The 16,544-nt window shown below is 43.0% G+C and overlaps 1 protein-coding gene across 1 annotated transcript; it reads left to right on the forward strand.

The window, feature by feature from the left end:
• The first annotated feature begins 823 nt into the window (after positions 1-823).
• On the forward strand, positions 824-16,329 carry LOC126546023 (15-hydroxyprostaglandin dehydrogenase [NAD(+)]-like). Its single transcript, XM_050194082.3, has 7 exons — positions 824-1,845; positions 2,961-3,084; positions 6,510-6,616; positions 9,240-9,336; positions 12,197-12,273; positions 12,907-13,061; positions 15,451-16,329. The coding sequence occupies exons 1-7, from the start codon at positions 1,753-1,755 to the stop codon at positions 15,560-15,562; spliced, it is 765 nt and encodes a 254-aa protein (XP_050050039.2). The 5' UTR covers positions 824-1,752; the 3' UTR covers positions 15,563-16,329.
• Positions 16,330-16,544: the final 215 nt, after the last annotated feature.

The following is a 16,544-nucleotide window of genomic DNA, read 5'->3' on the forward strand; positions in this document are numbered from 1 at the left end:
GAGCGAACGCGGAGCGCAGCGGGAGATGAAAGACAGTAAGAGCGAAGAGAGCACGAGGAGGAAAGTGGAGGAGTAGGGTGCAGTGTAAGTATGCGGAGGAATGCGGAGTGCAGCACGAAACATGCTCAACGGCGGCGACCAGGCATGCTGCGAGCGCTATGGAAACAAAGCGTTCTCTTTGGCTACGGACCCACTGCGCATGTGCTACTTTGCCTGCGCCATGGCTGCTAGATAATTCGCTCTTGTTTATTGCCCTCCGCGCACGCCATGTGTTCTCGTGTTCACGCTTTCTCTCTGAACAATGAGCGACTCAACGGGTGGAAAGAATACGTGTGCCGCTGCTGCTAAGCGAGCTGCCCGCGCTCAGCGCCGCCGCCTAGAGGCCCCTGTCGTTCAGTATCAAATTATTTGTCACAGTATACCGCGAATCCAAAACACCTCCATTGCTGCGCTCAAAATTTGTATAAGGGTGTGTCGCCATTGTCGGCAATTTTTTTTGTAGTCATCTATTGTTTTGCTACTGCGACAGCAGCCAAGTTCTCAAAACTTCCTTTCCTGTATCATTTTGTCCTCTCCTGTGTACAAATTCATCATGCCACCGTTGATTTCTTGATCAAGCTGGTTCTACATCCTCAGCTTTCACCATAGCACGAAGACGGAAACATACATACACCACCGGCATTCAAGATCGAAGTCACCCGCTGATTGCAGGGGCCCAAGCTGGGAGCCCGATGTCTGAGAATCCCGTAACTTTGACGCATGCGGATTTGAGGCCCGGTTTTTACGCATCACGCACAGTGTAAGAGCTTTAGTGTCTGGGCAAATGTTTCAGAGGCCATGAAAAAGGTAATGCTGTAGGGTTCGATGGCAAAGGTGACGCTGAGAGCACAAAAAAAATTGTTCTGGACAAAGATTGCGGCGTCCCCTGCGAGAGTGCTGCGGTTTCTGGAAATGGTGTTCAGAGCCGAAAGAACGCCTAAAGTCTCTATATATTTTTGTGGAACCAGGACAAAAAGGAATACTGTTTTTCCTTCACCGTGTGTACGCTCGTAACGAGTCTCACACGAATTCTGTCACGGCTGAAGGAGCTTCCTGCATTTCGCATGCACCACTCTGATAAGGGAGAGAAAGTGGTACAACTCGCTCAAGGGAAAGCTGTGGCCGCCAACAGGCGCATTTCTTGAACGCTTGAGTGCGCGACCTTCTCCAATGAAGGTCCGCGTGGATGGAAGTTACTTAACATGTGGCAGGGAGGCTTATTTTCTATGCAACACATTACGCGTTCCTGTCACTCAAAGTTCGTTTTATCTTCACCGTAGGCAGATCCCCCCATGTAAACAGCGGCTTATCGAGATGGCACAGTTTACCGCAAAAGCTCCTCTTTAGCACAGGATGCGATCAAATCGGGCAGCTGGAACGCGCGCACTAGCCGACTGCTCTTCAGCCCTGGCAGAAACGTTGCGAAACGTTGCTTCTTTGGTGCTTATAATTCCGAGCAAGACAAAACTTGCGCAAATAGAGGACGCATCAATAACCATGAACACAAGCTCCATTCTTAACAGGACACTTGAATAATACACCTTTCGAACGAAAGGAAACTAAAGAAGCCTGTCTCATTAACCCGGACTTTCTATATCAAGTTCATTTTATAGGCTGATAGTGCATGCGTTGATGCAGCACGCAATGCGAATAGCCAGCAGTGTCAGACGTTACTTATATAAGTCCCTGCAAAAGATTTAGCTCTTACTGACGATGGAAGTGCGGGGTGCGGTTGCGCTTGTCACAGGGGGCAGTGGTTTCTTCGGCAGGGCAGTGGCTAAACATCTTCTAGATCGAGGAGCAAAGGTAAGAACGCTGCTCCGCCTACTCGCAACTCGCGCAGCGTCTTGAAGATATAGGAGAAAAATTAAGAATGCAATGCACTGTACTTATACATATATATATTGCAAGGAAGAGTGCCAATTTTGGAATCGAAGGTCAGCTTCGATTCGCGAGCTTCCTTCACGTAACAGAGGTTCGCGTTTGTAATAGCGGCTGCAATATGATAGAAAACTTAGTTGAAAGCTATTTGGCCACCGACTTCAACTTTCATTTGTAATGACGATTTAGCGTTCCCAAGAAGTCACCTGTATAGAGTAGCTGTCGTAAAATCTCCCAAATCAAAGCAAGACCTACCAGCTCTGACAAATGCCGCCAGCTGACGCAGCTGCCTACGCCAGCGATAGCCTTATTTGGCCGGGTAGAGGATTCCTAATTCCACTCTGCAAGAAAGATGAAATAAGTCCAAAAACATTTTATGCTCTGAAGTAAGCCAGCGCTGGCAGCGCAACGCGCCAATGTTTCTTGACGTTTCACGAATTCTTTCAAAGTTCTGTGACAGATTGTGGTCCTACACCTGATGTCAGTCACGATTCGGGTATACAAACGACGAAGCATTCCTCGTGGCAAGACACTAAGACTGTTCATGGAGTCGCACTCAGAAGGCTATTATTTATAATAGCGTGAAGAAAAATCCTCTAGCTTGTGCTTCGCTTGGTTTCCGCACCATGCGTAGACGCCTTGAGTCGCCCGGTATAACATCAAGAGACGTCATAGTCAATGATTAAATTAAACTCAAATTCAGATCAGAAAAAGTTTCGGTGTCCCGTACTGGTCGCTTCCATTAACATATGAGGATGGTCGTGCGCCTTGCTCGGCTTATTAATTAATGACTGGCGAATGCAAACAAAAACATATAGAAATAAGTAAAGGTACCTACTGAGTAGATGCCCTAGAACTGCAAGAAACTGTGTAATCCTACCATGCTAGTATTTACAATATGCCTTCTACTTGGCATATGAGAATAATTATGCGGTCGATCTTGAAGTGGCGTTCAGCATTCTCAAGTTATTGTGATAGTATTGACTACGTCGTACATTCCAATGAAACGATCATAAACAGATTTGTTTTTCTGTTCCCAGGTCGCCATTGTTGATAAAGATGTCAAAGCCGGGGAGGACGTTCGTCTGCAGTTAAGCCAGAAGTACGGCGACGGGAAGACAGCATTCTTTGAGTGCGACGTCACAAATGATGAGCAATTTGAGCGTACGGTATTTCTTCAGTCAGCTTTATTATTTCGACTGTGTACTGGTACCAAAACGTTGTCATTGGTGCTCATTATGTTGAGACGGCCTATTATTACACCGTGCTGCCACATGTTATTTCGAGGCTTCTTTTGTAGATGACCAACAAGCAATGCTTCTATCACTTCGGCCGCTATCACAGCTAATGAGCCCCAGAAAGCTGACGAACGGAGCTACCCTCCTTAATGAGAAAACTTTTCTGAAATGCAGGCAATGACCTATGCAGCAACCAATCTTGTAGAAGGATATGCCTAGCGCCTCGGGAAGAAAACTAGTAAATGTGCAGCTTTTTTATATTTACAATATATTTTTCCGTGTAAAAAGAAATACTCCGTTCCTAGAAGACTTCAGGTCCTACACAATAAGTGACTGGCGTTATGGGTAATATTAAAAAAAATGTTCTTTTTTCTGTCTTTTGGATTCATTGTTGTGGTCTTCTGTGGATATTGTCGCTAGAAGGATCAGAAAACGGATTCAATAGCACCCGTCTTTGATTCAAGTTCGCCCTCGGAAGTCGGTGGCCGTAGAAAATAGAAGGTATCATTTCCTCTATAAATTACAATGCAACTTTAAGGGCACTGAAATATTTATGTATTAGTATGCATAAAATGAAATTTTTACACAAACAATATGTTTATTCTTTTTTGAGAAAGCCTAATCTCTTTAGGCACGTAGAAACATTAAAGCAGCATAATAGCCCGGGAGAGTGAAGAACCTTTTCAGCACGATCAGGAGTTCCTAAAGCAACTATGATTTTTTTCGTGTTTAGGCATCTTTATTACTAAATGCGGTTGACGCACCTTACATTGTAATTAGTCAAGTCAGATAGGCCGAAAAAAAGGCAATCTGCTATTTTGTGTATCATCCAGTTCGTGTTCTACGAAGGCAAGCACATACAGCGCGTTTTTATTTCATCTGCTATCTCAATATGTTCGTACTATTGTACAGTATTACTGCTGCTTAGGTTTCACAATTATTGCAAACTCTCATGCGCGTCTATATTACATCTATCCTTATTTATTCCGTGAAAAAACGTAGCACCAGTGCGAATAGTTATATTCTCCTACAATGAAGCCGGACAAGAGTTATAGCTTGCAAATGAATACTTTAGTAGAAGTGTGTTAATTTTTATTGCACCCTGCAGCAATTAGGGGCAGAATAAGCAATCGCACAATAACAATAAAGCAAACACAGATAGAATTCGTGTCTTGCAAAATAAAGCTACATGACTAATAGGAGTAGTAAGATATGGTTTCATACAGGGCCGGTTTTCAAAAAAGCATGAAGTACTAACCATTACGAACACCATGAAAAAAATTGGTTATGGTTATTCACAACCAAGTAAAATCTCATCCTTAAAGTTGTTCAGACGCATGTTGCCAAAGAACATTGCCACAACCTACACTATAAGATTTATGAAAAAAGGTGACACCACGCCCCAATTAAAGCACTGAAAACTGAGCTATCAGATTCTGCACTTTTTAAACCAACATCCTTTTGTAGCTACCTCGATTAAGGTGATCGGTTCGTAGGCACGTAGAAACATTAAAGCAGCATAATAGCCCTGGAGAGTGAAGAACCTTTTCAGCACGATCAGGAGTTCCTAAAGCAACTATGATTTTTTTCGTGTTTAGGCGTCTTTATTACTAAATGCGGTTAACGCACCTTACATTGTAATTAGTCAAGTCAGATAGGCCGAAAAAAAGGCAATCTGCTATTTTGTGTATCATCCAGTTCGTGTTCTACGAAGGCAAGCACATACAGCGCGTTTTTATTTCATCTGCTATCTCAATATGTTCGTCTTGCAGTAGTAGAAGTGTGTTAATTTTTTATTGCACCCTGCAGCAATTAGGGGCAGAATAAGCAATCGCACAATAACAATAAAGCAAACAGAGATAGAATTCGTGTCTTGCAAAATAAAGCTACATGACTAATAGGAGGAGTAAGATATGGTTTCATATAGGGCCGGTTTTCAAAAAAGCATGAAGTACTAACCATTACGAACACCATGAAAAAAATTGGTTATGGTTATTCACAACCAAGTAAAATCTCATCCTTAAAGTTGTTCAGACGCATGTTGCCAAAGAACATTGCCACAACCTACACCATAAGATTTATAAATAAAGGTGACACCACACCCCAATTAAAGCACTGAAAACTGAGCTATCAGATTCTGCACTTTTTAAACCAACATCCTTTTGTAGCTACCTCGATTAAGATGATCGGTTCATTCCACATTTTTAAGAGGAACGTACATTCATATTTATAATCAGTACAGAGATAAACCGTGTGTTATACTTCATGTCAAAAAGTATTTGATGTTTCTTTTCTACACTTTATGTCATTAGGAAGTCGCGAAAAGCAATCTTTCGCTGTCATTTGCGTGCGTTCATTTTGTTATTTTCAAGTTTGACTCGTGCCTTCTTGTGACATAAATTACAAAACTACAAAAGCGTTACTGCACTGACCTACTTCTTGTGTCTTATGGCTATTGGGTTTCTATCTGCACTGCTATAGCTTTCGTGAATTGTAACACAGAGCATTTTGTGATTTTGGGGGTGAATTTGAGTTTTCAGGCGGCATGCGCCCTGTCAGGCTTTTCTGCCTTTTCCCCGGTTCCCTAGCAGCTGTATATTTTAATCTTCTTATTTTTTTTTATCTAGCTGCCTGAAATAATCTTCCTACTTCAGAATCGGTGCTCTCGAAGTGCACAGCAAAGCCAAGAGTTTAGTCCCAAGGCACACATGGAGACAAAGTATTACAAGCTGCATAATCACAAACGACAGACAGACTCCACCATGTATGCAGGAAGTACTTAATAGGTTCCACGCTCGCTACCACCAGGCATCCACTCGTTTATCTGGTAGGAGACAATGTCATCCGACCATGTGACCAAGTACCCACGAGCTCGGCTACTTGTGGTACTTCTCATATCGGAAGAGGGCAGCACAGTGATTTCGATCTTTCTGCACACCCCATGATCAACTAGGCACGGCCTTCTTGCACACCTTCTATCGCGGCTGTGAGAAGCAAACCAAGCCGGCCGTATGGTACCCAACAGTAAAAGGAAAACATGCGTGCTCTCTGCCAGATACTGTGCAAACAGCGCACCAAGCTCAACGCTTTCAAAATTATCCAGGCCGAGTTTGTCCCCGCCTCAGTAAGTGGATTGTCGGGCGCCACACGGAGAAATCATAAATCATTGCCACGGACGTAATTCCTTTGAATTTAGCACTGGAGTTCGTTCTCCGAAACCTTTTTCCAAGGAGAGCATCTTTTCAAAGATCAGGCGCTAGGCCAGGGGAGTGCTTGTGCCACCTTATGAATCTGTGGGCAATGCCACTATAGAAAGCGACAGTAGATTCTTACTTTCTCTTTGCCTACCAGAAGTCTTCATTGAGACAATCAGCAAGTTTGGCAAACTGGACATCGTCGTTAACAGCGCCGGCATTCCAGAGGTGCCAGACTGGAAGAAAGTGTTCACTGTGGACGCGGTGAGTAATGATTGAATCGGTTAGCTCGGAAAACGAGCGGTAATAACTCGTTACACCGGAAAAGATATCTCATCAGGCGAACCGCCAGATCAGCTTCTTCAATTCATAAACGCTCCAAAATTAGATACTCAGATTATTTATATTTATATATAGTTTATAGCGTACAGCTATATAGTAAATATATTTATATTCAAAAATATATAAATATATATTTTTTATACATCTACATTTATTTATAGCTTTTATTTGGTTTATCTCCGAGCGTTTCGAAGCGTGTAATACCTTCAAACTTTGTACAACAAATTAGCCGTAATAATATTTTAAAATGTGTATCTTGCCATACAACTGCGGTGTAATATTCACTTTCATTTGGTGCTGCCTTGTGACAATGTAGGTACACCATGAATAAAAAATACTTAACGCCAGAGATCTTACACAGGACTTCACATCACACAATGACGCCCCTAATAGGAGATCTGTTGCATATGTATTTCTTAAATTATGTGGGTTTTACATGCCGAAACTAATTTCTGATTATGAGGCACGCCGAATTGGGGGACTCCGGAAATTTAGGCCACCTGGGGTTCCTTAACATGCACCTAAATCTAAATCCACGGGTGTTTTCGCATTTCGCCCCCATCAAAATGCGGCTGCCGTGACCGGGATTCGATCCCGCGACCATATGTGTTTCTTGATGCATACTGCTTTAAATACTAAGAAAGGACTTTGTGTTAATTTACACTCTAAGAACCGTTTACACCCTTTGGCGTGCCCCTTCTGCCACACAACGATAATCGTCGTCTGCCTTGATGCGTTTCCTTTCTTTATCGCTGCGAGCCCGGAACTCTCCAGTAACGAACGGCCCGCGCGTTATCAGAAGGGGCACTCCAAAGGGTGTAAACTGTTCTATGCTGATAACGCGCGTGCCGTTCGTTACTGGAAAGTTCCGGGCTCGCAGCGATAAAGAAAGGAAACGCGTCAAGGCAGATGACGATTATCGTTGTGTGGCAGAAGGGGCACGCCAAAGGGTGTAAACTGTTCTTAGAGTGTAACGTGCGAAAGAAGAAATGGAAAAGCACATGTCCAGTATATTCTGCAATAGCACTTGTGTATGTGATCGCCAATTACATAATTTAATTGGTACTAAAATTAAAATTTATTTCCCAATATTTTTTCTCCTTAGGTGACTTAATTTGCCCCCTTTGTCTCACATTAAACATCAAGAAAGATATTCATGCTTCCGCCCGAAGTTCAGATAGATACACGACCCCGGTAAGGTCATACAGTTTGAACTGGGAATGCTAGCTGTGAAAGCAGTAACCCAAATGACAAGATCCTCTCGTGAAATAAGGTCCAGTTCCTCCGGCTCAGGCAGCGGTATCTTAGCCGGCGGTAAATTATCCCTCACAGAATCTTCCGTTTTTATTCTTTTCTTCAGGCACTATGCACCACAGGAAAACGGGCAACACACGGACAAATCAACCTGGGGTTATTTTCGGCTTGCGTGTCGCACACAACCGAGGCAGAAATTATGAACAGCCAGAAACTGGGCCTTGTCACCACGCTTTTGTGAATATTCCGCATCTTAGCGTGAAGTTCGAAACAGCTCATGCGTCAGTGAAGCGAAAGAATAGTTTAAAAATTTTCTTTGAGTTTTCCGTGTGGCATCCGTGCTTTATCCCAAGGCAGATTTTTGTAATCGTCTTTTACTATGATAGCCAAAATACCACCATGATGCAATTTTACTTCCTGTATACACGGCAAAATATAATAAAATTTTGGGTTTAGCATGTACGAACCATGATATCATTCTGAAAGACGCCTTGATGGGACACTCGGGCTATATTTTGACCACTTGAAGTTTTTTTTACGTTGAGTTCATTAATGTACGTACACAAGCATTTTTTTTTTTCATTTCGCCCCTATCGAATTGCGACTGGCCGGAATCCTTCTCAAGCTTCTTCAAAGACCTAGAAAGAAACTGCCTCCGTGACACTGATACTGTATGATCTCCTCAAATGGGTACAATCTTTCAAGTTTGTATGGTTGGCAGTGCTCCCGGTTCCAGCTCGTTCCGTTGAATCTGAAAATCAACTGACTGTCGATGTGATTGTGGCAATTTTAGCTACACTAGCTTAAGGTGCGTATGTTTTCAGGAGTATACAGGTATGTTCAGGAGTCTCATAGGACTGACATTGCTTTAGTACTAATGTCATAGTCCTACTACGATTCTCATAGGACTGACATTGACTATGGCGTCCCTCCCACAAGTACTCAGTGCTTACTCTCTCCCTTTCTTCCTCTTTCTATTCCCCTTTCCCCCCAGTGTAGGGTAGCAAACCGGATGCTGTTCTGGGTGACCTCCCTGCCATTCCTATCCTTGTTTTCTCTCTCTCTTGCTGCTACTGAACACGTGAAACTCCTTACCACACAGTAAATTACCAACATAAATGCATTGACATAAGCAACAAAAATACCTACGCTATTGATCTTTACTGGCTTTAAAAACTAAACTTCTCTGAATAAAACCCCATTCTACTATCCGGTACACAATCATGTCGGCGATGTCATTATTTTCCTCTAGTTGGCTTCATATTGTTTTTGTTCTTTCGGCAACCTCCAGATATCTGTATACCGAGGTACACTCCTGGGTATGAAGTTCATGGACAAAAGCTGCGGCTGGAAAGGAGGACATGTCGTGAACGTCGCCTCAATCACAGGCAAGATGGCAAGAGTTGCAAAGTCTATGCTACATCTCTGCTTGTTATGTGTGCTCTGCTAAAGCTCAAGGAGATAAAAGCTTTGTGCTTACCAATGGCGCAGTGGATACATTCTTGAATGATCAATGTGTACTGTGGACAGTGGTATAAGCTAGAAAATTAGTCGACCAGGGTGTTTCGTTCTTGTGTTCGTCGCGTTTTTTTTTTCTACCATGCAACATTGTAACGTACGAAGACAGATGTTGCCTGGGTTCGCGTGAACGATCATGCTTTCATAACTTCAACATAACACTGCCTGGGCTGCGTGCACTTTCCACAGGAGTAAAGGCCAATAGTTGTATTGGCCTTAGACAAACGAGGATAGTACAATTTTGGCGCCCACCACTAGTACTTAATACTTGGGCCATGCTCAGGCAAGCGTTATACAAAATATAAATTGTGTGGTTTAACGTGCAGTTCTAATGTGCATGATGTAATGACCAGCTGCACATTCGATCATGAGGGACACCGTAGTTGAAAAAAACGGAATACCTTGACCACATAAGATTCTTTAACGTGCACTTCAATCTAGGTACACTTGCCCTTTTGCATTTCGCCGCCATCGTAATCTGCCCGCCGCGGTATGGAATGGAAACCATGAAATCGTGCTCAGTAGTAGAGTGCCATATTCCCCGAGTCCCAATGGCAGGTGCTGACGTTGATTGAGACGGAGTAGTATCACTAGATTTGATTCTTGGTTTGAATGATTCATCTATAAGTAGAGATTTAGGGAGAACACGGGGAAGGCGGAGACGGAAATTCAAGACGATGAGCAAAAAGAGAACAAGGTAAAAGCGGGAGCCAACGTTTCGACAAGTGGACTTGTCTTTTTCAAGGCAACAGATGCTTTCCTCTTTTCCTCCTTTTGCTCATCGTCCATTATTAGTACTAGTATATGCTTTGAAAAGCTATTAGTGGGGTATTCGCATGACGTCACTTACGTCATATTATAGTCCTATTCATGGCTTCCACTGTGCCTCTGGTGATAAACGTATCTAGATAACGCGCAGCTTTTCCATGCGCTGGACCTCCTACAAATTGGCGACCTCGATGACGGCAGTGAAATACCCTATGGGGAACCAGCGCTGGCCTGGGAGCGCTACAGCAGTTTGAGTGTGGAAATAAGATATGCTGGTGCCGTCTTGTAAGGCTGCCAGCCCGCTTGTATCGATGTTCGCTTTAGGGCCGATGTCAATAGCCTTGCTCTGTTCATGGCTAGGCGTGTTGCCAAGGACGCATGCGCTTCTAATTTCTTGTACGCTGGTTCCCAGTCATGTAAGAAGCCCGGCGCATTGGCTCAATAATGAGGAGTAAATAAGATTAGTAGATAAGATAAGATGAGATAAAGATAAGGAGCCGACACAAACTTACTTCATGTCCTATTGAAAAGGGGGAGGGGGTGCTTCCTCCACTCGCTAGGCTTTGGGTTACGGCGCCGCTGTTGACACGTGAGGCTTCAGCGCTGGTTGCTCATACATTCAGACATACAGACAGAGAAAAAAAGATGGAAAGAAGCAGGCTGTCTAGTGCCACCTGAATTCATACAACCTCTATCTGCTCTTCAGCAAAGTGGTAATAGAAGCACAGAAATCGAAAATAAATACGAGGAAAGGAAACAGAACACAAAAACATTCTGCAGAACCTATCTCCCAAAGACTCGATGGTATCAATATAACATTGTATCAATAAAGCCACATAACGCATGGCCATTATCGACACAAGTTTTGTATGAGACATGTGCTGCAGCGAGAATCCCCTTTCGCGCTTCCCTAAGTACACTCGGCTCCATCTTGCACCTTCGCCGAGAAGCTTGTGCGTTGTGTCCGAGATGCATGATGTGTCGGTGCGTGCGCACGCTGGTAAACGCCTCATGCGCCAACCGGGCTCCTCGCTCGCGCTTTTTCCTGGACACCCGGCGCCATCTATTGGCGCTTCCGAGAAATCCGAGCGTGGCCTCCGAGACGAGAGGCGTGGCGCGCCGTTGCCTCCGACCTCTGGGAATCAATCCCTCACTTGCTGAACAGTCAGTGGTACATACTCAGTGGCCCAACTTGGCGGAAGGTTTATTGAAGAGCGGCACAACATAATCAGTGCATGCAAGGCGCCGCTCGCTAAAGCATTGGCGTGAAAGAAGTCCATGGAAAAGCAGCACATACCCAGTGCATTTGTAGCATATCCTGCAAGAACGTGGGGTTGCTGTCCTTGAGGAACTCTTCCGACGCGTGTTCAATTCCGCTCTGCATTAGAGAAATTTAACGGATCTTTGTCGTCACTGCGTGGTAGCGCATTCCCAGTGGCACATACCAGTTACACCAGTTGACGGCATGGAAATTATTCAAGCAGTGGTACTTACCCAGTCCCACATCTACAGTGATTCACGTCGACGTGAAAGAGGTTCAGTGAAGAGCGGCACGTATGTGCACAATGCCACGTACTGAGTGACCCAAGTCGGTCCGACTGTTTTTCTAACCTTGTGTGCTACCAGTTCGATTGTACGCTACCCAGTTACTCAGGTAGGCGGGAAAACGTTGGTATACAAAGATAGACACAAACATAGACATGCGGCCCCCCGAAAGTGCGCTACTCAAAAAATGCTAACGCATCAAAATCGAGCATGGCACTAGAAACAAACATACGTCCGCATGTGTCCCACGAATTCCAAAACAATACATAGAATACGAAAGAGCATAAAGCCTATAAACCCGGCAGCGTTATGTTAAACTGACCACTGGTCTTAGGTACTTCATTTTCTTTCTTTGTTAAAATGTAATGCCTACTATTATTTCATTGACGATAAGAACTGTTTCTCTATTCTGTGCAGGTTTCATGTCGTGCCCACCCGTGCCTTCCTATGCTAGCGCTAAGGCTGCGGTCATCAACTTCACAAGATCTTTCGGGGTGAGCCACACGTGTTCACAACGTCTCTACTCAGCAGGTTATGTATATTTTTGGTAACAGTTCTAATATTTCCAAACCAGTAACATTGCACGCGTGTGTGTGTTGGCCGATATTCAGCCTGTAGACATACAGTTAATGAAGCAAACGGCAAAAAAGAGGAATTTAAAGCTAGTATATGCATTAGTGTTCCAACACTCACCGCTTTTACAATATATTCATTACGAGCTAGAAGTATAATGTTCAACAGACGCAAGCCTACTATCAAAATAAATTCAAGCGTGGATAATTCCGAATCAATCTCTATGCGTTTTTTTTTTTTCACTTTGAAGCTAACCTGAAATTGGGACCCTTGGGTTAAATCAGATTCCAAAACGGGTACTTTGGAGGGCTCAATGCTTAGAATCTGTCTAGAGAGCGATTACACGCCGCGCTTCTATGCAGTTTTGCGTGACAGGCGTTCTAATGAGTTACTGCCTGCTTTCATTTCAATTTGTGCTAATTGTACATGTCCTTGTGAACTTCACAATTTCCTAAAGCAGACAGGTGTTGCTTACCGCTTATTCTTATGTCAGTAATAAATATGCGGAAGAAAGTGACCTGAACAAATACAATCTGATTTTTTTTTTATTCTAGAGTGATCAATACTTCAAGAGAACGGGCGTCACTGTGAACTGCATCTGTCCGGATGCCATGGAGACTGCGCTTCTGAAAGGGCTACTGGATTCGTGCGTACAAGGCGGCCCTGAAGCCATGGCTGTTGCTGAGTATTTCAAGCAGAGCATACTCGAGTACGGGCTTTGTGTCGTTCTTTGAGTTAGTAACATATTGAGTGTGAGAGATGAAGCAGAAAAGACCTAAAGTTTAGCATCAAAGCAGGAGGCTCCCCATTTTAGCGCACGAGAAGAAAAAAAAAATCGAAAATAACGTGAAGAGCTGCCCTGTGATTCACTGAATGACAGAATGCTTTGAATGCTGTTAATATTTCGTCCAATATTACTGCATATGCGCTAGTATGTACGTATGTACGTCTACTACATACGTACTTACGTACATATGTACGTATGTATACATACTACATATGTATGTATACATACATATGTATACATACATATGTATACATACAGTATGTATACATACTACATACTACGTATATATACATACTACATATACTACGTATATGTAGTATGTACATAGTATGTACATACTACATACTACTTGTGCAAGAACCACCGATCGGTTGAAATAACATTGGTTATGTTTGGAATACAAGATAAACACCCCTTCTATTTATTTCTGCATCTGTCGCACTAACTTGTCATGTTTAACAGCTAGGCGTCAAACGCTTTTTTCAATTTTCTTTATTATTACTTTTTTGCTTCAGCTTTACTGATGCAACGAAAACAAGCACACTGTTAAGCGCTCTAAAACCATGCAGTCGCAATTACGTTTGAACCTTCGGTAGCTACAAGGTTTCATCTTTACACGAGTGAAAAGAATCTTTAAAACTTATTTGCAAATATGTATACATGTATACGTGCTTCTTGGCCGCACAAGCCAAGGTAGCAATCCAGAAAAAATTCACAGGGTCTCTTTAGTTATCACAAAGACGACCTCAAGGCGAAAGCATAAGTGCTGATGCATTAAAGATGGACACAAGACATGCACATTCCCTTAATTCGCTTAGTCTACTTCACTTAGACATCCCTCTTAATTTGCTTACTCATTCCTTTTATTTCGCTTAGTCATCCCTCTTAATTCACTGAGTCTTCCTCTTAGTTCCTTTCCTCATCCTCTTAATTCACTGAGTCATCCTCTTCGTTCTTACCTTAATTCGCTCACTCATCTTAGTTCGATTAGCCTAATTCGCTTAGTCATCAATCTTAATTCTATTGCCTTTAACTCCCCTGAGTCATCCACTTAATTCGCTTAGTCATCCATATTAATACGCTTCGTCAACCACTTGATTCACTTCATCATTTGTCCTTAATTCGCTTTGTCATCTATCTTTATCATCCATCTTGCTTGCTTACGGGGGTATGAGCCATTGATGATGACGATGATATTGTTCGTACCTTTAGTGTCGTCGCTGCGGTTTCGCTCTGGCACTTTGATGGTCGCCTGGACGATCAGACATTATATATACATATATATATATATATAATATATATATATATATATATATATATATATATATATATATATATATATATATATATGTGTGTGTGTGTGTGTGTGTGTGTGTGTGTGTGTGTGTGTGTGTATATTATTGTACAACTTATAAAAAGGAAAGATGATATTAAGCTTCAAGCATGGTATTGATGGCAGCACTTACCTACAGACCAAGGCCAGTCTCACAATAAGCCTACAGAGCATCCGACGCCCTGTATTATGAAATCGATGGTCCATCTTAACGCAATGCAAAATAACGACATATAGCGACGCCAAATAGAAAAGTTTAATCATTTTAGACTAATAGCAAATATATGCAAATATATTGTAATTTGCAAATATATATTTTTAAGATCACGGTAACGGCATTGTTAACAAAGGAAAATTAAGCCTCAATTGAGGCTTAAAAACAGGAAGTCAACTTCCTGTTTTTTTTTTAATTTCCTACCGAAACCCCAGTGTCACACTGATATAACCTATCCCTTCAGGTTCATCAACGTGGCGTCGATGATATTAATATATTTTATTGTATTTCGCCCACTGTCACGTGCCAGATATTCTCCAAACTTGCTAAATTCACTCTTCGCCTCCTTTAGAAAGCAATGTAACCCATCTTTATAGACTGAAAATTGACTACGCCCTAACACACGCAGTATAAGTTTATGACTTCTCGGTGAGCAGGTGCGCGAATTAGAAGGGAGTGCTACTCCTCGTCTTTAGCTTTGGCATCTCTGGCTCACGAAGACATATTTTATGATTACGTAATCTTTTTTTATTGCTGAAGGGAGATTTGCTAGTACACGTAAGCATCCCTTTCTTTTAGTGTCGCCATGGCGGTCTTCCATTCAGTTCCTTGAAAACGTGCTTCACAACGATCTTCAACGGCACATGTAGTGAAGCACTTCTTGTTTTCTTTTTTTCAGCTTAAACAAAGGTGCTGTCAAATCCCTACAAACAACTCGTTGCCTTGGCAGTGCATGATTTTTTCTTTATGCAATTTCTTTGCAGCCCAGAGAAAACTGCTCTCGGAGTCATCAAGCTCATTGAAGAACGCGTCAATGGAGCTGCTTTATTAGCTCTTCGTACTGGCAAGTTCGCGTACCACAAGTTTGAAATGTAGAATGAAAAAAAAATGGCCAGGCTTAGCTTGGTTAAGCCAAGAATGCGTTGCATATTTGGGAGTTGGGAGGAGCGGGAGTCAGGTGGTGGCTGCGGCCGCGCGCGACCGAGCGAGTTGGGGCCCAGCTTTTCCTCCGTTACGTCACGCGCCGGCGCAGCGCCCCTAGCGGGAGGAGCGGGAGTCCGGTGGTGGCTGCTGCCGCGCGCGACCGCGCTAGTTGGGGCCCAGCTTTTCCTCCGGCTTTCGTGACGTCACGTCACGTGGCTGCGCTAAAGGTCAATGGTGGCTGCCCAGCCGCGCCCAAGGGCTGAATTGAGTGATTGCAATATGCAACGCATAAAAACAAAGATCGGCACAGACTGTCTGGAACTGGTTCTAAGCACAGAGGACTAGATGTGCTCATGAGTGCAACTGCCCATCGAGCCGTAAACGCTATAAATTGCTTGCAGGGATATAACACAAAGCGCAGTGCTTATCCTATAGTTGACGGCTAGAACAGAAAATGAAAACGCAGTTGGCGTCACTGCACCTGTGACTCAGCGGTAAAGAAACGAAAACTCAGACACGAGAACTAACTATTGTTATTCGTCAATTTTTGTCATATTTAAAGTCGTACGTTTTATACGTTTGAAATTATACGTTGAAATTATACGTTTGAAAAAGGGTCCCTTTGCAGTCATTGACTTTGGTACCTTCGTCTGCATACTATTTGTTGTTTACTCATTGTTTTTTGAATGAAGAATAAACTGAAACTGAAATATATATAATTACCTTGTCATTTTCTTATTATTGCCTATAGAAAGCGTCTCCCTCTACACTCTTTCGATATCAATCATCGCATTTCTCAAAAGTGCTACACAGTACGCATCATTCAATACACGCGTTAATAAATTTCCCAAAAAACAAGTTGTATCTGATTCTATACGTCACCGGAGGTGGCGAGGCTGAACAATGGACGAGGCTGTGACTCTGGTTGATGTAC

This window comes from Dermacentor andersoni, chromosome 10 (assembly GCF_023375885.2).
Source record: "Dermacentor andersoni chromosome 10, qqDerAnde1_hic_scaffold, whole genome shotgun sequence".
Taxonomy (NCBI): domain Eukaryota; kingdom Metazoa; phylum Arthropoda; class Arachnida; order Ixodida; family Ixodidae; genus Dermacentor; species Dermacentor andersoni.

Bases quoted from the DNA above. Each gene is read 5' to 3' on its own strand.
- LOC126546023 (XM_050194082.3), top strand. From the start codon at position 1,753: ATGGAAGTGCGGGGTGCGGTTGCGCTTGTCACAGGGGGCAGTGGTTTC. The intron at 1,846-2,960 runs GTAAGAACGCTG...TTCTGTTCCCAG, and splicing joins TTCTAGATCGAGGAGCAAAG to GTCGCCATTGTTGATAAAGA. The intron at 9,337-12,196 runs GCAAGATGGCAA...TATTCTGTGCAG, and splicing joins GAACGTCGCCTCAATCACAG to GTTTCATGTCGTGCCCACCC.